At 39.0% G+C, this 20,771-nt stretch overlaps 2 protein-coding genes across 3 annotated transcripts; one reads left to right on the forward strand and one right to left on the reverse strand.

Annotated features, from left to right (window-relative positions):
• The first annotated feature begins 773 nt into the window (after positions 1–773).
• On the forward strand, positions 774–12,258 carry LOC145469439 (fibroblast growth factor receptor 1-like). 2 transcript variants are annotated; one of them, XM_081453160.1, is made up of 11 exons: positions 774–4,629; positions 5,491–5,808; positions 5,925–6,095; positions 6,551–6,722; positions 6,966–7,183; positions 7,434–7,618; positions 8,495–8,587; positions 9,165–9,266; positions 9,856–10,070; positions 10,636–10,676; positions 12,029–12,258. In XM_081453160.1, exons 1-11 carry the CDS (start codon positions 4,503–4,505, stop codon positions 12,127–12,129), a joined length of 1,743 nt encoding a protein of 580 aa, XP_081309286.1. In that variant the 5' UTR covers positions 774–4,502; the 3' UTR covers positions 12,130–12,258. The 2 variants fall into 2 exon arrangements, with proteins under 2 accessions (XP_081309286.1, XP_081309288.1); XM_081453162.1 differs by having other exon boundaries at positions 5,491–5,571.
• Positions 12,259–12,402: 144 nt separating this feature from the next.
• LOC145469452 (uncharacterized) lies at positions 12,403–19,793 on the reverse strand. Its single transcript, XM_081453173.1, has 9 exons — positions 19,614–19,793; positions 19,411–19,518; positions 18,852–19,202; positions 18,161–18,407; positions 17,370–17,704; positions 16,845–16,934; positions 15,661–15,874; positions 14,723–14,928; positions 12,403–12,860 (listed from the first exon to the last, which is right to left on the reverse strand). Exons 1-9 carry the CDS (start codon positions 19,728–19,730, stop codon positions 12,723–12,725), a joined length of 1,806 nt encoding a protein of 601 aa, XP_081309299.1. The 5' UTR covers positions 19,731–19,793; the 3' UTR covers positions 12,403–12,722.
• Between the last annotated feature and the right edge of the window lie 978 nt (positions 19,794–20,771).

A 20,771-nucleotide genomic window follows, 5' to 3' on the forward strand; every position in this document is an offset into this window, starting at 1 on the left:
ACAATAAATTCTACCAAGGTAGCATGGATGTTAGTGAAGATATATCACAGTAAAAACCCACATCAAACAAAAATTCAAAGAAAATAAGAATTATATATCTTCCGGCAAAGTGAAAAAAACGTTCAATTTAAGAAAAGAGACATGATTAAGCTTAAGTTAAATTCAAAAAGAGAATGAAATAATTAAAGCTTAGGATGTTCAGGATTATTGCTGTCATGACGAAGGCAATCTTTTCCACCTGGTACTCCTGCTTCCAAACCATCTCGTTCATGGGACATATTACAACCAAGGATTCCGCATTAGATCCAATTACGTTCATGGCGATTTTTTTCAAATACGGCCTTCGCGGTACCTTTTCAATTTCAGACGTAAGACAACGTGCTTTAGGGAATATGCCTGAAAATGTCACAGCCTGAGAAACCAACAGGTGCAAAAACAATGAACACCTGAATGGTATGTCATTGAAGTTCCAGCTTCAGTAAGCAATATTTCACAGAGCATCAAGTGACATTTCGCCAAGTAACGTGAAATATACCATTTCGCAAGGTTCGCAAAGTATCTTGAAGTAATATTTCCCAGTGCCAACATACAAGGTAAGATTTCGCAAAGTATACTGAGTTGCTATCTTTTGAAACTCGATTTGGCAAGTTGCCATACAATTTTAAGGTAACTTAAAGTACCATTTCTAAAGTGGCAAATAATTTCGCAGATTCAATTGAAATAGGATTTCCCAAATTACAAAGGCCCATTTCGCAAAGTATGTATCAACCATTTTCAAAACGTTTTGGCAAAGTTATTCCTCGAATTGTAGAGCAAAATTTCACAAAATAAAAGTATAGTATAGATGAATCATTTTTTTGTAAAGTAGGGCGTTTCATATGGGCGACGGAAAATATTAAAAACCACCTCGATAAAGATGAGTACCCCATTGAAAATATTTCACTTTATCTTTATTCATCAGCACTTCGATATTATGTTTTTTGATATTCTTCTCTTCTTGAATCTCATCTTGATTCTCTCTTTGAATCTGATTCGCCGGATTGCTCCTAAATTTCCAACTTTGGCAGCTTTTCAAGCTTTTTGTTACACCGTAAAACAATATAAAATGTAAACGTTCAACACAGAGTCATATATTTTGCAAACACTAGCGCTTTTTGGGCCCGAAATCTCAAACTCATGCGTATGCCAGATTTGAAGTCAACGGCTTTAATCAAAATTCTTCACAAACGTTGCTTTTAAAGCAATACCGTACAGAAAAATTGGCGGCCTTGGTCGGTTCGTGTTGGGAATAACCATGTGCCCTTGGTCTTACTGTGTAAGAAGTCTTGGATAGGGCCCTCAACCAGCGGCCCCGGGCCATGTAGTGGGATTCATGCTGACGTCATTGTTTACATTTTTGGTCATTTGCATACAGCTTTGCGTACAGAAGGAAACATGTTAGATATGAATTGACTCCAGGCAGCTAAAGAGCTAGTGAAACTTAAAACATGGTGAAATTTTTAGCTCTTCGGGTGGAATATTCAAGGGGAAATTGTCTTTCAAAAACTGCAAAATTTCTGGGTGGCAAAAGCGTTAATGAGCTCAAACATTCTTTGTAACATTTTGAGTTTTTAAACCCGTATGCACAAAAAGTACTCAATACATCAGGCTCATATTCATTGGCAGAGCTAATCGTATTATGACCTTTCAATATGCAGAACTAATTTATTGGTAGCTCCCTCTGACACTGAATTGCTTATGCTAATGAGGCAAATATTGTAAACAATAATTACCCTATTCAAGACCGAGGGAACAGTGTTTCCCAATACGGACCGACCAAGACCGGTAAATAACATATATTTATCATTCGATGTTTTTTTCTCTCTTCCTTTTCATTGGTCGAAAACCCACAACGAAAACTACCTACAAATAATGGTCTGTTCATGCGTAGTACCGTCTAAACGCGCTTAGCTGTAAATAATATTCTGCTCATGCGTAATTTAAAAAAGCGCGCTCTCTGGTGAAAAATGGCAGATTGCTTTCCTGAGCTGTCAGGGAGTGATTTAAATATGAAAACTAACATGGCGATCGGATGATAAAAGAGTTATTGAACTCGGTTACCGCAAGGTATCGTAAGTTGTCGGTGGCAAGTAGATCAATTAATTGATCTACGAGACAATCACGAACTGACGTCCAATAATTGTTAAATACTATGGTTCAATACGGATAAAATAAAGGGTTTAACATTTGTGTTGTGAAATCCTCCGCTTAAGGTCTGTGTTAAATCAAACTTACTCTGCAAAACAAAGATGGCGTCTAGTTCCCAGTGCTCCTCGGTTTGAAGGAATGAATAGGCCTTGCTTTCGTGCGATCTTAGCATCTTCAGTCAAGTAAGATGGCTGTGAAGTGATACCAATGATATCATAGGTGATATCAATGATATCACAAATGATATCATTTCGCTGCATTGAACTTCACAGTTTGAATGGTCCAATCAAATGTCTCTTTATAAATGGCTTAAACCAATCGTGTTGCACATTATATTTCAGCTGACGTCAACTTCAACAATGAGCAATTGCTTTCCAGTTTTCTGAATGAAATGGCGGCTTCGGCGAGATTTTATTCTAGCTTCTGAACACAACATTGCTCGTTTTACTAAAGAAAATAGGAGGCGCAAGAACTTAATGGGTGTTTACAGAATTTTTTTCTGTCTGTGAGAAATAAGGTTGGCTGACTTGTTGTGATCGATCATCTCCACCTGTCGCAACCATCGAAAAAAAAAATCTGGAGAAAAAACAGCAAATATTCTACTACCAGGTCAGCCGGTAATATTTTGCTTGCAGTTTTGCCTTTTTATTTTTTGGTTACTTATTCTGTTTTCGCCTTTATTACAACTTTATTACTAACACCTAGCTATGGGATACATCAGTTATACAGTATACCACAAAAAGTAAATTGCAAACCTATTACTTACAGTGAACATTTAAGACATTCTACTATACTACATTAACGTCCCTACATTACATGCATTACCTGAACTATCGCCAAATTTATCATGTTTTGTTGCATCAGTTTTCATTTGCTTATGATTTAATGATGATGAGAAAAGTTGCATGCAATTGTTTCAATTTTGTAGTGAGACTTAAGGTAGCTTTGTACGCCAGCAAAATCGAGATTACGTAGCGTAACCCTAAATCCTAATCCTAAAGCCATTTCACATTAATATATGAAAACCGTGACTAATAAAATAATAGAGTTAACCGTATTTTTAAAGGGCGTACAGTTTGTATAGCCAAGAGAACAGATCCAAGAGAAAGCTCTGCTTCAATTACTGTCAACTCTCAAATTCAATTCTTGGAGCGCTCCAGAAAAGGAAAATCCGGTCACAATACCAAAACAGGTGCTCTGTGGTTTCAGGTTTGTTGTCACAAAAGACAACACTCATCACAATCCTTAATACCCATTTTCATTGACAGTAGATTAGTACCTATAGTCTATGGAATATCTTATATTGAAAGCTCCTAAGCTTACTAGCACTTGTACATGAGAAAGGATTACTGTAATAGTCAGTCCAATCTCTGAAGGATACGGCCGGAAGATGTTTGTTCCATTCACGCTGCACCTTAGTGGGCCCTACGGAAACTGATCTTTGCAAGGTATCATAAGTGAAACTGGTCATCCTTTTTATTTTAAATAGTCCCTCTGTATATCTTGAGATTTGACCACAATTATCCGTTAACCAAACTCTCTAATCTCTGATTTCCAGGATTTGTGAGCGCATAATACCATAAGCTTGTAAGAACGTACACTTTAAAATTACAGTCATTCATCAATTGGGCTGATAAGACGGAAAAACCGGATTTATCTAAGAGGCCATTGACGTAATGCTAATTATTTTATATACCACGACACATAAAACAAGATTTGTTTTTTATCTTATTCTTTCTATCTTTTGTGAAACATTATTCCACAATGGCTGTAACAAGAAGTCGCTGGCTTCTACAGATTCGCGCTAATGATTTAAAAACATTTCTTCAGAAAGTATTTTCCAATGATTTTTTTTTGTTTAGTAACGAAACATCGTCCCATTAAAGGCGATCGAAAAACAAGAGAGAGCCTTTTCCAGTCTGCCTGGCGATTAACGTGTCATGATTTTTTTAATCCAGGAGATCTTTAGAGCCTCTGCGAAAGATTTAATATCGGTCATCTTCAGTCCAACATCTTCTATGTCAGGATGAGGCTAAATGGTGCGGGTGCTGGGTGGCCACGCCGTGCGTCGTGTGTCGTGCGTAAAAATAAAGAAAGATTTTATCATATAGTTCCAAATGGTTTTTAGATAGGAACTATATTTTTTTTTTCTTTCTTATATTTCTGCCCTAAAGTTAGATGGAAAGCGCGTCGTCGGAAACTAACCCAATATTACCTATTAATTAGACAGCGAATTACAGGAGCTTTGTCTTAGGTTTGCTGTAACTATTATTGTGACGACTGCATGTTTTATTTTTCTCCTCAGAGCCATCGCAATGAGGATTCTTTCCCGAGAACATTTCGAGCGAGGAATCATTATCAAGGCAATTTTTCATTGCGGATTGATGTTCATCGGAATCATAATGCTACAAGCTTGGCCGAATGAAGGCATCTCACAGTCAAGTACGTATAACCATAAGATACCATCTTGTAAGCAACAATGATGTTCAAATTTTGGCCAGAGAAAAGTTCCTATCAAACGCTTTTTTTGAGTCAGTTCTGTATCTTTATTCCATCGCTCATTCAGAAACACTGTCCATGAAAACATTTTCACGTATTGAAAAATATCTCTGACTGGGATCTGTTTATCTTCTATGACAAAACCTCGCCCTTTTTTACAGGCTAAATATCAAGGAGTATCCAAACGAAATCTAATCGATAAATCTTTCACGAAGTAATGTTGGCTTCAACGCAAAGCTAGTGCTGTTAACGTCACCATGGTTTCAAAGACTACACACAATGGTGTCGATTACATGTACTACCTTCAAACGGTTAAGAGCTAATATTTTATGGCCTTTCCCATACTGACTACTTCAACATGCCAGGGCCAGAATATTAAAAGTTCTAGTCCTTAGCTAATGAAGTCATTTATCGTGTTTATTCATTTGTTGTAAAGGAACTCTCGCAGAGTTCATAAATCAGTGGCAACCCTCCTTGCCTTAATGTGACAGATATTCATCAAATTAATTTTGCGCAGGGCTCTGTACTATTATAGTAAAGCCAATAAACAACTGTGTTTTATGACTGTACCGATACGGCCCGATGACAACATCTTTGCCTGGGCAGCCATTCTCCCGCAAAAAATAAAAAATATATATATACTAGCGAAGCGGTAAACGAGCGATAATGAATACCGCCAGATAAATGCAAGCTGCAGATTTGAGAACTTCTCATGCAATGCGCAGCAAGAACCACAATCTATGCAGGTTGCTAATTTATCTCTTGACTTCTCTATTAAATGATGATCTCGTCTTTTCTACACAGATAGCACGGGGTTGCATCCGTATGAACCAGTCGGTTGTTTCCGAGATGCCAAAAATCCACGCGCACTACCCATATTAGTCCGTAAGTACCCAATCAACTATTCAGAATTGGCCACTTCACTCGCAGCCATAATTCAGGCGTGTGCTGCTAAAGTGTATGAGTACGGCTTCTGGTATTTTGGCGTGGAATATCGCCACGAGTGCTGGAGTGGGGCGACCGGTGACAAGACATACAACATACACGGGCTTTCCGACAATTGTTTATGGAATTATAGCGTGGGAGATAGATGGACGATATTCGTTTACCGCTTTGTTGAAGGTTAGCAACGCAATCTTAAACGTCGTTTTAGAGCATAAGCCGAACAATTTTTAAAGTCAACAGTTTATACACTTTTTAAAGGTTTCATGTCTTAGATTGTTTCTTCTAATCATCAGTGAATGGCAGTTGGAGCCAGTGGTCGTCATGGCAACCATGCAGCGTGACGTGTGGAGGAGGACACAGGACACGTGCTCGCATGTGTTCGAATCCAGCGCCAAAATGGAACGGAAAGGATTGCCATGGGGCAAATATCGCCACAAAAAGGTGCAATTGGCAGAAATGTAAAGGTAGATAGATGCCTTTATTTGTAAAATTTTTCGTTAAAATGATTCCAGCTTATGTTGATGCTCAAGTATGTCCAGCCTTGCTTTTCACTTCGGAGCTGAGTTAGATTATCATTTGAAGGTGGCTCTGAATCTTAAGTATAGATTCAAACCTCTTTTACGCGGACACCAAAGAGGTAGAACATGTAGTCATGTAGAGGTTTCACATATAGTCATAAGACTTTGTAATATTCATGTTGTTTACTGCTAAGGTACATTCATAGCATTATTGAATACATTTGTGAGATAACTGCTTCTAAAGTAAGTCACAAGCGGCATTGAAATAGTAATAATAATGATAACAACAAGTTTAGAATTAACTGATTCAAATTTAAAAGGTAAACAAAATGAGGTAAAATATTTTTGTCAAAGAAACAAATTCATTTTCTGCATGGTGTTGTCGCATTTCGTCCTTTCAGTGTATTCAGGCTCTACAGGAAGTAATCTTCTCAAGAATGTAACTCATCATGCTGAGAGCACTGGGGAAACCTCTTTGCCACTGGTTGCGAAGATTGTGGGCAGCTCGCTTTTGGCTTTGCTATGTTTTAGTGGAATATTTTGGTTTGCTTTTAGATATCGTAAAAAGAGTAGGTCAGTATAAAGAATACTCTTGGTTGGCTTCAGTAAATACTGCGTGTGGTTCATTTACGAAAAAATGTGAACTTAGGTAACTTGTGGGTAACTTGTGTGACGTATGAACTTTTTGCAACACAAGAAACACAATAAACACAATAAACAATTTTTAAAAGGTTGTGGTCTAGACCACAAAAAGGAATAACAATAAATATTAATTAACAAGAAAAGCAAAAGAAATATTTTCGATTCCCTATTCAGATCCAATCCAGAACTCTTTGATCCGTTTGAAGTGCTTTTTGATGACATTTCCCTGGATAAGATTATTGGAGAAGGAGCTTTTGGGAAAGTATACAGTGGCAGGCTTTTAAAACAACCCATACAGGTTGGAAAAGGAAGGAAATCTTCCCAGAGTAAGACTGATAAGGAGCAGCAGCAAATGAAGATGGTCCTGACCGTTGCTGTGAAAATGTTGCAAAGTATGATTTGGTTATGTCAGCGTTTTATAACCTATTCTTAAAACGACCATTCAAAGTCTTGACAAAGGCAAAATGAAAAGTCGCAAAGAGTGATATATTTTGAGTGAACCATTTTGGTAATCTCATTAAATAGGCAAGGAATTGTGATCGTGATTGACGTTTCATTTATAATTGAAGCTCGCCCATGTATTTCTGAGGTGTTATGTTTAAACCTTGTAGTGAAAAATGCTTTTTGTTTTTGTTCTACTAGATGGTGCCGTAGAAGAACAAATGCAAGATTTCCTAGAGGAAATACAGCTCATGAAACAAATCGGGTATCACCGGAACATATTGAATTTATTGGCCTGCTGTACTATGACAAATCCCATGTTCCTTGTACTGGAGTTTGCAAAGAATGGGGATTTACTTCACTACCTCAGGAAAAGAAGAGATCAGGTGACGTGAGATAATTGAAAATCTTACCTCCCTTATAATTCGGTCAGTAAGTTCTAAAAAAACCGGCCGGCCTACAAAACAAAAGTTTTTATCAATTTAATTCACTACAGTAAAATGTAAATGCAAATTTAATGTCAAACACAGGGAGTACTTGCGCGATCACCCGAGCCAGAGGCTCAAGATAAAGTGCCTGGCAATAATCCAGATCGAATTGGAATTTAGCAATGTTGGTTTTTGAGGAAAGGGGAAAACCGGAGAACCCGGAGAAAAACCTCTCGGATAAAGGAAAAGAACCAACAACAAACTCAACCCAACAAATGACGCCGGGTCCGGGAATGGAACCCGGGACACATTGGTCCGCGCCAACCCTGCTCCCTTAAAGTCCAACCTCAACTAACGAACATCTCTCTACAACGAATTGTTTTGGGCTATCATCTCCCGTTATTAACTTACATTTTTCTATTAAAATAGTGTCAAGATTTCATAAAAATATCGTTTTCCCACGCTCTTTATAAACCAAAATTTTATAGATGTGAATTTCAAGAAAACGTCTCGCCCGTATAGCATAGAAAACCATGAAATAACGACTTTAAAACAAAAGCTAAGGACCTTACTCAACCATACTGAAGCTTCTTCTGCTAACCTAGCCTTCTGCGATTTGAGAGAGCAGAAATTTTAGCCACCCCCCCTAGATTGTCGCCCATCGCAGGTTACCCCTCCCCCCGCTAAAAGGTTTTTGTCAGGCTGCCCTCGTTCATATAATTTGAATTAATATTTTAGGTGAAGAGAGACATTGTGAGAGTAAAGACTTCTGCCGAGCACAACGCCTCACACACTATAGAGCTTTCTTCTACTTTGGTGTTTTCATTTTTTTAGATCAAGCAAGCTTTTGAAGCAACGGGAGAAACAGCGCCCGAACACTCAAGATATCAAAACATAGGAGTCTTAGATGAAGAGAGCTTACTTGATGTAATTGTTTTCGTTTTACTATGTTTATTCTCTTTGCGCCCTTTGTGCCTCAAAGAAGAGAGAGACTGAGGCAGCCAGCGAAGTTCTGAAGTTTTGGCTGTTTTGCATTAGAAAGAACATTTTTTCCCATAAGAAAAAGAATCTATTGTTCCCGCCACGCAACATGGCTGCGGTGCAAAACCTCTACAGGTGGATTTCTGTTCGATGGTCGCACCTGCACCCTTTGTAAATAACAGTAAATTTTCATAATTTATTTTGAATGTTGCTATAGGTCCTGTTATATTCAGTATTGTTTATCATGAAAATATAGTTTATCTGTTCTGAAAAGCGAACAGTCTTCCGAGAGCGAAGCTCGAAGAAAACGGTTAGCTTCGAGGAACAAATAGCGTCCAAGGACAAAATGGAGGCTTTTGTACATATGTCTAATGATTAATTAGGCTCCACAGGTTTGCACCGCAGTTCTCCTGCAAACTTTGAATGAAAAAGTGCTGAAAAAATATCACATTGATATTCTGCAGTTTTTTTGTGTTAGTTTCGATTGATTGATTGACTGATTGATTGATTGATTGATTTTCAGTGTACCAGTGACATCCAAAATAGTGCGGACAATTTACATGAAGATGATACCCTCAGACCCGCTGACCTAATGACGTTCGCATGGCAGATAGCGAAGGGAATGGTACGATTTTGTTTAGGTTAAAATATTGCTCTGATGAGGGTAATGGAATCTCAGTTAGCAGTTAAACTTTCAGAACGTTCGGCCTTTTTCTCAGCCATCAGTGAATTTTGCAGATCTTAGCTATCAGCAACAAAAAAGCACGTCATTTCTCAACAACCTGTTAAAGTTTTGACCTATCTCAGCCCGTTCAGATCTTCTTTATAATGTGGAGATTGGCCACAATGTTTAAAATTTACTGTGTTAGGGCTGTGGTTCTTTGAAATGACCAGGATCAGGATCACTGATCAATAATTAATCCAAGATCACTTAAAAGAATCGGTGAATCCACTCCATGCAAGGTTTTATCGTCTCCTTTGATGCACCATGATCCGTGATCCGTGATTCGTGATCCGTTATCCGTGATCCTGATTCGAATGACCCTCGATCATTGATCAGGTGATTGATCCTGGTCAGAGTCTACCCAAAAACACACACCCTGATATTTTGACGGCTTTGTTAAGAGATCGTTGTTTCTGTCTGCTAAGAAAGTCACTTTAAATTAACAACCGCTTTTGCAGTAACCAAACTTTCCCTTTCTTATTTTACACAGGAATTTTTGTCGTGTAAAGGATTCGTCCATCGTGACCTGGCGGCGAGAAATGTTCTCGTTTGTGAAGGCAAGCTAGTGAAGGTAGCCGACTTTGGATTATCGCGTAACGTGTACGCTGGGAAAGTGTACCATTCTACACAGACGAGAAAACTGCCAGTCAAATGGATGTCACCGGAAGCCATTCATGATCAAGTGTTCACGGCAGAGAGCGACGTGTAAGTTAAAAAATATCATGTGAGGGGAGTCGGCAAGGTTCATAATCAGCGGTTTTAGAAGCGCTGTTTGGGGAGTGCTAATTTAAGCCCCGTCTTCACTACGCCAGAGAAATTTGAAAACGGAAGTTTCAATCTGAAAACGCACAAAATGTATTCCATCCACAATTCGCCGAAGGAATTTAAAAGCGCAACAATCATCGGCCATTTTGAATTTGTGGTTGAGGAAAACTCGGACAGGGAAATCACGTGATAATCGTGACGTAATCGTTTTCTAAAAGCTCCGTATTCGTGATGTTTTCTGTCCACCCTAAAACGCAAACCCGACGTTTTTAAATTCCTCCGGTTTGTGAAGCAATTTCGAAAAGCTCCGTTTTCGTGACGGATTAGTGTGTACGGTAAGCCAAAACGTAGAAGTTGCGTTTTCAAATTTCTCCAGCGTAGTGTGGACATGACCTTACAGCAGGCACGTTTCCAAGTTAGGCAAGTTGCTAAGTTTGGTCGATGGTTTTTCTTTTCTTTTCGCCTTCGAGGTATTTACAAATATCTATGTTATTGATACCAACAGGTGGGCGTACGGCATCGTACTTTGGGAGATTTTAACAATCGGTGCGTAGCAACTCCACTTTTGACCCTGTGAAATAAGTAATATGCATGCTAGGTAGTGTATAAATGAAGTTATTATAGTCTGAACTGCAACCAGGTAGAACATTGGTAAACTGATCCAAACAGTTCTGCTTAAGCCCCGGCCAAACGATCGCAAGATTTCAATGATAATAATAACAATAACAATAATAATAATAATAATAATAATAATAATAATATCATTATTATTATTATTATTATTATTATTATTATTATTGTTAAAAGCGGCAAGACTTCAAGGACTTATAATAATAATAATAATAATAATAATAAAACTTTATTGAAGTGTCAAACCATGTAGCCTCAGGGAGAAACCCATACTAATAAGGGGACACAGACTAATACAAGATACAACACTGAGAAGACTAAGATATCTACACTAAACTATGAATAATACAAAATGCAGTCTAGAATGTTTTAAAGACAAAGCTAAACATTATAGGTGCAACATATCGCAACATTGTTGGGCGCAACACGTTGCACCCGTTTGGTTACCCTGTTGTGACGTGTTGCGACTTTTTGGGTGTGGTTGGCTCAAGTTTCATAGTGGTCAAATTTGAGTCAACAATACCTAACATGTCACAACACGTCACAACAGGGTGGCCAAACGCGCGCAACATGTTGCGCCCAAATGTTGCGATCGATTGCTAAGAAACTACCTGAAAATTAATAAAAAACTAGAGAATTTTAAAAACCTCGACCTCAGGTGTAGTTCGATGTTACACTCCACTTTGCAGGGAAGTCAGAAGGTTATGTATGGCAAAATGGCTAAATAGCTCGTTGTATCGTAGGCTCGATTTCCGCCGCTCTCTCGTGTCTTGGAGCGCGGTCTTCTTTCCCGAACAGCGGCTGGTAATCGAGACTGCTTGTATGGCTATGGATGTAAAACTTTAAGATAAACTATAACAAGTACATTGATGTGAGATTATAAGCTAGCTAGGGTCAGGTCTGGTTAACCACAACATGGTTAAAAATCCCAGCTGGGAGAAGACTAACAGTGCCCTAATAAATAACATGCTCTCGCTGCTCAACCCACCCCCACCCCTTCCGGGTGTGACTGCTATATGAAAAGGTCAGGGATGCTTGTCGGAAAATTGGAATTAGACCCCCAAAGGAGACCAAAATGGCGTGGCTTTTGAGCTTTATTTGACCACTATAAAAATACCGCTTGAAACACAATAGTCTTGATAACCAGCCACTGTTCAGGAAAGAAGCCCGCGCTAGTAGACCGGACTCAAGAGACGCGTGGAAATCGAGCCTAAAAACGCCTCACAAACTGATCTTTTTCTTTAATCTCCTTCTTTCTTTGTATCTAGGTGGGACGCCATATCCTACCATAAGTAATCATGAACTTTTGGGGGCTCTGAAATCTGGATACAGAATGGAAAAACCACAGATTTGCTCAGATGAAATGTAAGCCTCCTTATTTTGTAGCCCCGTTCTCTTCATGAAATGATGACTGACTACTAGCACTCATTTTCTCAGGTATGAATTGACGCGGCAGTGCTGGAAAGAAAATCCCGCTGGGAGGCCTTCATTCACTGACATCCGGGAACAACTGGAACGTATGATGTTACACAATTGTCCTTATTTGGATATGGCTGACGGAAACTATAGTTACGCACCATGTTATGACACTCTCAGTGACGAAAAAGCGGAACTGGAAAGTACTTTGTAACTTAGATGTAAATTTGTATGTATGATTTTTCGACGTGATGACATGTCCTACAATGTTAACCCTCAGATCCAAGAGTAGATTCATACCTCGCCGTGAGGTGAGGGAGATTTTTTTCTCTGGACATTCTGCGTTAAGTAACTCTCATTTTTCAATAGAAATAACCCTCAACTTACGCCATCTTGGATCCGCCATCTTAGAACGCACCAGCCTCGCAAGAGGTCAAGAACATGATAATAGAGTGTAAAAAACAAGACGTCTGTAGCCAATATTTCTTCATTTTATTCCTGTAAATCCTCATTTCACTTTGAATTTATCTATATTTCTTTTCTTTTCTAATTGCAATGCTCTGTGGGATCGTAAGCTCTTTTCTGGCTGGGGCTTCTGCAGGAGGCATCATCAGGTCCCGTGGGATAACTTCCTGACCAATAGAAAAAGTACGCCCAAACATTCATTTTAGTGAACTTGGTGAGCTGAAAAAGAAAAGTAAAAGAAGTAAGATAGGTTAAGACATTTATTCCGGGGGGTACTCCCTATAACAGGGGTATCGAATGGTCCAATTCAATTTGAAAGTGCTCGCAAAATTTGGTCTTTGCTCGAATTGCTCGTAAAAATTAGATGAGTGCTCGCCTGCTCGTGCTCGCAAAATTTTTGCAACTGCTTGCATGCTCGGATTTTTGTTAAAATTCTCTGCTGTGTAGCGGAGGCATAATTTGCATCATGGAAACAAAAATTGACACTGGAAACAATGTTTCCGGTTTGGCAAACTGGGAAACATTTGAGAAACATGCACGCGCCATGAAAGTTGCTGGAAAAACGCTTCCTCGTTTTGCTGACGTATTATTGAAACTGACCGGCCAAAGTTCAGTCCCAGGTAGTAGGGTTCCCTACCTGCAACATTTTGCTTGTAAAGGCGGGCTATCTTTAACCCTCTTGACAGGGAACCTACTTGCTTGTAAACAGGGCCTTAGAAAGCTTCAGATCTCCTTTAGCGTCCACCAACTGACTCACGTGAAGCTAAGTGAAGTAATTTTGCATCAAACAGCATATCAAACAATGCATAATTGGCTGTAAGCTGCTGGGAAAACCGCGAGATGTGTATATTTAATCTTGTACCAAGTTTGTGATACTTATGTGTACCAATGTATTTGTTGTGCCTCTTTCCTGACTCTTACATTTTTAATTATTATAATTACGGTCACCCAACTAGTTTAGCTTTTTAGTTATTTTGGGTGTCCCACTACTGTATGTACTGTACTGTTTATTTATATATTTATAATTATAATCTTGTAAATTCTTTTAGTTGTTTACAGTAGTAGAAATAAACTGTTGCTGTATTTCCGGAATACGGCAGGCTATGGGAATACCTTGGATTGGTTGAACCGCGATAAGATCTTATTATAACATGTTCCCTGGCTTTGCGCCTGTTGTCCTGGTTTGGAGTTGTCAGCCAGATTACTTGGCGCAAAAAAACGTTTTAATTACTAAAAGAGAGATTCCAGCTAACGGAAAATGTACGAAGTGCTCGTACTCGCCCTCTGTTATTTCTAAAGTGCTCGCTGCTTGCATGACAAAATTGATCACTGCTCGTGCTCGCAAAAATAAACGCACTGCTCGCATGCTCGCAAAGACCATTCGATATCCCCCTATAATGGCCTATACGGGGAGAGGGGTGCCTCTCTCAGGCTTCAGATATATAAAAGGGTAGGGATTTTTCAAATTGAGGTATATGAAACTGTAGGGAAATCAGAGTATATTGACTCCCGCCAGAACATGAACTGAACAAGTAATACTTGTTTTCTTTTGGTTGACATCTCATCCGGTAATGCCTGATGTTCCCCCATTATATTGTTCATTAACTTCATTCGAAGGTTTTAGAAAAGTATGCTGTGTTCTAAAGTAGGTATGTGAAAGGAGTGCCTTTTTTTCAATAAAAGGTATACGAAAGGGAGAACTTTTCTGGCAAAATGGCATACAAAATTGAAGGGCAAGGGATTGGACATCGGGACGGAGACCTCCCTAAAAAACTTTCTAGAGTATCCCCACCCCCTGAGCATTTATTTCACCTCACAAAAAATACGGAAAACGTAACATAAAATTTTAATTAGCCTTAGGCCAATTGGTTATGTATTTTGTTAGGTCCAACTGATTTCTTACGCCAGATGGGCAAAATAAATTTTACGCTTTGGCAATAATTAAGTTGTGTGTGTAACTGCGATGGGCAATCATGTCTTCATATCTTTCTCTGCAGTTCAAATATATGATCTTTCATATATTTACTTGTAGAAGTACTTATATGCCCACGAGGCTAATGGAATACCCCTATAGTACTTACATCCAGGTCTTTACAGTTCTTGTCTGTTAAACCAGCACTTGTACATGACAATTGATTGTCCACGGGTATCTGCAGCTCGTAAGTACCAAATGGACTTTTACATTCCTCATCACCCAGGAGGCGATCGCGGACGCACTTGCTCAGCGGATTACTGCACATGGGTTGCCAGCGTTGATCGTCCTTCTTGACGCAAAACAAGGATTCCTCTGTTTGGGAAGAAAATCCATTGATTGATTTCAAACTGCGATAATTGTAATTAAGAAGCGATGGCTTAAATTCTTATACCACGTGTTTCAACAGTAAAACAAACAAGTGTCTCTATTTTATCTATTACAATGGAACCCCACTTTACGGTCACCTTGTTAATACGGTCACCTCGTTATTACGGCCGCTTTTTCTGTCCCGGCGAAATGCCCATACATTTTCTTAAACTGTTGATGCGGCCACTCCGTTAATAAGGCCATAGGCCACATTCTGAAATCTCAACCTGTATAATCCTCTATAATTTTACCCAGTTATGTTCATTTTTCCATTGTCAATATTTAATTCATACACTGATTCATGTTTCATATCTGCATTCCGGATGCTTATTAAAGAACATAAGTTTAGAAGAGCGATTGAGATACATCTGTTAAGAAGTCACTCAATTTAATTTTGACCAGTCGACAGGTTTGACCCTATCCCGTTAATACGCGACCAAATACGAACAAATTTTCTTGGCCCTTTGTTGACCACATAACTGGGTTCCACTGTATTTTTTTAGTTAGCATAGCTCTATTTGAAGTTTTACATTTTTTAAATTTTTCCTCGTCGATTTTATGGCCCGCGCACTTCACTTTTGGACTAAAAATCGATAAGGGAGAACTCGGTCCGTAACTTGCAGTATGGACCTCGAACTTGGTTAGAAAGAGATATGTAACGCAATAAGAGGGACTTACTTCTCTGTTGAGTCTTCAACTTGCACCTTTGTTCGTCGCTGATAGAAAACCGGTTAAACTTGATTTTCCTGTATGAACCTATAGGCTGACTGTATTGCTTTATGTTACTATCTCCCGCCCTGAAGTACGAAGAGCTTAGATGACGAACCTTTAGATGGACGTCAGCGGGAACATTGGAAGGTTGTTGGCTGGTGCCGGTCAACTCAACATACAGCTAATTACGAAACAGTACAGAGAAAAACATGCAATGCTAGTAGATAACATGCAGACAGAGTAATTTTAAAGGCCAATTATGAATTTAGCTTAAGCTTGCTTCTCGAAACACTTAAATGGGACAAACTAGAAGTAAGAAAAATGCGGCAAAAAAACAATTCTTAATGAGTTATCTCCAGTGTTCTTCCAGAACCTATTCAACGAACGTAGCCCAGACTATAATTTGCGAAATTCTTTCGGTAAAGTGACATTGCCCATGCCGCGTAATAATTATTTGAAATATAGTTTCAGTTTTTGTGGAATTCATTACCCGAGGACATCAGAGAAATTAATTCAATTGGGAAATTCAAGAAGCAACTCAATCGCGTATTTGACTTATCGGGGGTACTCCCTTATATGGGCTATATAGGTACGTGCGGCCCTTAAGGGTATGGTTTTCAGCCGTTTTGGTCATAAATAGGGTATCATAGGTTTGCACTCTAGTCTTGAATTGGGTATGTTTTTAGGAAGAAGCTATTTTTTCATCATTATCGATAAGACGATCAACAAAAGCCCTTCACAAATTATGTTCACGGTAATTTAACACTTGTCTGATCTAAGACCCTCATCTAAGGAACTAATTTTAAAGCAGGTTTGGAACAGGGGATTGATTCAAGGGTTAGGTCGTAAATAGTGTGTCGAATTTTTGGTCAGGTCATAAATAGGGTAAGGAAAATCACAGATTTTGGTCTTACATAGGGTGAGGGCTTTGGGAAGCGGGCCGCACACCCCATCAAATTTTTCTGGGCGTACCCATCCCAGGTTTACAAGAAACTGGCCACTTCGTGAAATGGTTTCCATTGTGACCTTGAGATTGGTAATGAAAAAACCTCGTGCAAAGTTAATCAGGTCTTATTCGAAAATTTTGGTTAAGAATAGTAAAATACTCTTCAAGTTTTATGATTTTAAGGGAGATAAGATAATTTTGTTACCTTTAATAGTCGGATGTTGTAGCAAGAAGAGCAACTCTGATCTATCTTGATACTGAATCTCGTGTAACCTTTGGCAATACCGTCAAATACCTGAAACGCAACATGGTTGTTTTTATATCAATGGCAGAAAACCCAGAAAACTCAAGTGCAAAAATAACAGATACAGATGCCTATCTCTGGCAGATATCCGGGAAATACTTCTAGTCGCTTCGTGCTACTGAAACTGGAATATAAGTGCCGGCCCGATGGGCGTGCACTTGGCCCGTATGCAGACTTATCACACGAGAAGTCTAAAAATGCGCATCATTCTGTAAACATTATTAGACGGGTATCTAAAAAAATTAGACCAAAATGCTTAAATATTAAAATGAACCAAAACTAAAGTATTCTTACTAATAACAGTCTCTGTCTTTAAGCTCTTACTAGCAAATGGCCATAATTTCTAATGAAAACTGGCATTTCTCTTTGAAAATAACCCTCATCACAGACATTTCTACCTCTCCTAATCATTACACGGGAACTTACATCCCCGTTCGTGGCTTTGTCAAAACTCCATTTCTTGATATTGGTTGTGTAAACATTGTTCGTGAAGCACTGAACCGCTTTTGTTTCAGTTTGTTCCATGCTTCGTAGTACATCTGTAAGCTGTATAATTCCATTCAGTTGTCCGGTGCCACGGGCACTCTCAGTTGCTATGCGTTGGAAATTTGTCAGAGGATCGTTTCCTTCCCACAATGTTCGGAACCTGAATGCCTTGAAAAGCTCATAGACGTTTACCATGAAGGAGTATTCTAATTCCCTGTATGTACTCAGCAAATTGTCCATGAACCCGAGTCGAAGATTCTTTGTAATAGGAGCAGCTGAAAGACATGAAAAATTACAAAGTTGTAACAGGTAGATAAAGATATGATTTGTGACGACTGAAGGACGAATTTGTCAGAAATTACTATTCTGACGGCACGATGGAGAGGCTCGCGGGGTGTCATGGGACATTTAGGGTCTATTTAGGCGTTTGGCGGGAGATTTAGGTCATCCTAGGTCGGACAGTCTTCGTGTTCGTCCACTTTTAATTTGCAATCCAAAGCAATATATAAACAGATAAGAAAAGAGTTATTTTAAAGAGGTTATCAATTACTTATTATAACTTATCTATATGTAGGAATGTGCAATTAAACAGAAATAAGTCCTAGCTTGCCTTTTTCACAGGTTGATATTTAAATCAGAATTAAAATTTCTTTTAACTGTCTGATGTTCACCTTCGACTTTTGGTTTCGCAAAAGTCAAATTTTCTAAACAAAGGAGAAAACATTCCTTACCTCCTGGTTTCCCTATGTCACGTATTGTCTTTTCAGTTTCTTCTAGGAGGGGGATATCAAAATTATAACCTCCAATCTCATTGTCAAGGTCCATAACCTCCCCTATCAGGTCGATACGTGCTGCGCCTGCGATGAAGAAGGACTCAATGAGCCGTTTGAAGCCTGCCACGTCCTGAGGTAGTGCAGCCACGTCCAACAAACAAACCAACTCCTCGGCTAAAGTTTCCTTGTTCAGCTCAAGATTGGCCTTTGGGAAAGAAAGACCGCAAAAATAAGTAAAATAGTACCCTGGTTGCAACTTCATTTTTGTAAAGAAAATGTAGTTCGACCACGATTTAGCCTGCGTAAAAAGCGTTCCTGTATGAGACGAACGCAATCGGGACGAGCGAAAGAGATTTTTCGCATCCGGACCGTGCGAAAAGTGGGGCGAGAGCAAATTTCACGCTACACGATTTCGTTCAATTCGTGTGGGCTCGCTTAATTAATTAACCACGAATCACTGGAGTCTTCTCCTTGATCTGATGGCTTTGCAATATGTGGGACGTAATAATTAAGTACCTTCAGCTTTCTCATTTTACCGCAGTTCGTTGTGGTAAAAGCAAAAACAGAAATCATTAAAAGGTTTTAAATAGCATTATACACCAAAACCATCAGTCAAATTCGTTTCCTACTACTCTTGATAAATGCATACCTGCATAACCCCTGGGACAGAATCCACATCAACTTGATCGAAGTCCAACTCACTTGAGTCCTTTAGAGGCTTGTAATTTTTTCCAAATGTCAACCATGTCCGCAGACTTTTTTGATAGCTACTAAGGGTTTTAAGACATGCTTTTCCGTGCTGACTTTCCGCCAGGCCGAGTGCGCTATCTATAAACGCAAACGGGTCTTTTGAAGCTGCAGCGCTCACAAATCCCGTCACACCTTGAAGAATTGCCAAAAAGTCGCCATGGTGAGACTTTGCTGCTTCCAAGGTCTCAGGGAGCTTTGCCTCAACCTCCTTTATTATGCCCGTCATCTGACTCTCTAACTGTTGAATTGACTGTAACAATAAAAACACCAGTTTGTAAAGCACATTAAACAGCATAAATACGAAATTGAAAATGAGCATACACAAAATAAGAAAATAAGAAGACAAAGAAAGAAAACATGAAGGACGAGAGGAACGGAAGAAGGGAGGGAGGGAAAACGAACGGAAGGAAGGAAGGAAGGAACAAAAGAACAAAAGAAAGAAAAAAACAGAAGGCTACCTTAACATAAAGTCTTTTTTCGCTATTAGCAATGTTCCTGGCTTCAATTAATCGCTTCTTTTCAGCATTAACTTGCTTCCTGGCAACTTTGGCCATCTTTCCGGCGAGCTGTAGCACAAAAATGGCAAATTGAAAATCTATTCCAAATACTGAGATTCTCCCACAAATGACCTAGCAAAAAAAAAAAACACCTTTACACCAACCTGCTTAAAATTGTCCTTGTTTTCAACTGAAGATTTGATACCATTGAAGGCAGTTTCGTATTCCTTGGCTGTATCCTTGATTCTCACTGCTATTGTCTTCAGAGTTTCCCACTTCATGCGAGGAGCAAACAATTTGATTTTTCCAAAAATATCAAAGCTCTTTTTCCCTAAAAATCCGAGTTTTCTTGCCACCTCTAAAATGCAAGGTGTCAAGGAAAACTTATCAGGCAATAAATTGCTTTTCAATCGAGTATCGTAAAACCAAAACCAACCCAATTACTTACCAATTACACCAATCTCGAACCGCAGTAAAACCAAAACAAACCAAAGTAATTGACTGATTACTCGTGATACTCAATTGATAACCCTCTAATAAATTAGAAATTATTAAATTGTTGAATAATATTATCTTTGGTCTTCTTCGCCGCGTTCGATTGACTGTTGATAACCATTTGTTGTGGCTATACAGGGCTTAGAACAGATTTCAATTGAGTGTCGTAAAATCAAAACCAATGTCATCACCCTAACCAATCACAAATGACACAATTAATCCAATGAACCAATCAGGCAGCTGACGCGAAGCGCGGGAAAATGTGTGCGAACGAGTCACGACTGGTTTAGGTATTATTTCTGATTGGGTGAAAAAGTGGCGCGAGTTTTTTAAGCCAATCATGTAGCGTAGTAAAGCAAAACCAATTACTTCTCGACACGCAAGTGAAAACTAGTCTACCGGAAATCTTTTTTGCAATTTGCAAACATGTTTAAACTAACATTACTTACAAGAACGTTGAATGCCGAAGTAATACCTTTCTTGAGAACATTAACCCTGACACCACGTTTTTCTTTGATCACGTTTTTGAGAAAGATGAGCGCCGCCTTCCCCTGCACATTGCTCGCGTCTCCTAGCAACATGTCCTCAGCCTTTCTTTTCATAATTCTGAGCAGTTGCATTGGGTAGCCTCGTTTGCTGTTTCTGTCTAATGTCCCGGATTGAATCATGGATTTAACAACGTTACCATCCCTTCCTTTGGCTCTGGAAGCTGAAAAGCCGGAAATGAAAGATTAAAATTCATAGGCATCTACGGTATTTATAGCATTTAAAACAAAAAACAAAAAACCAAAACTACGCACGCCGATTGGTTTCAAGACCTCGATAGA

Source organism: Orbicella franksi, chromosome 15 (genome assembly GCF_964199315.1).
Source record: "Orbicella franksi chromosome 15, jaOrbFran1.1, whole genome shotgun sequence".
NCBI classification, from domain to species: Eukaryota; Metazoa; Cnidaria; class Anthozoa; order Scleractinia; family Merulinidae; genus Orbicella; species Orbicella franksi.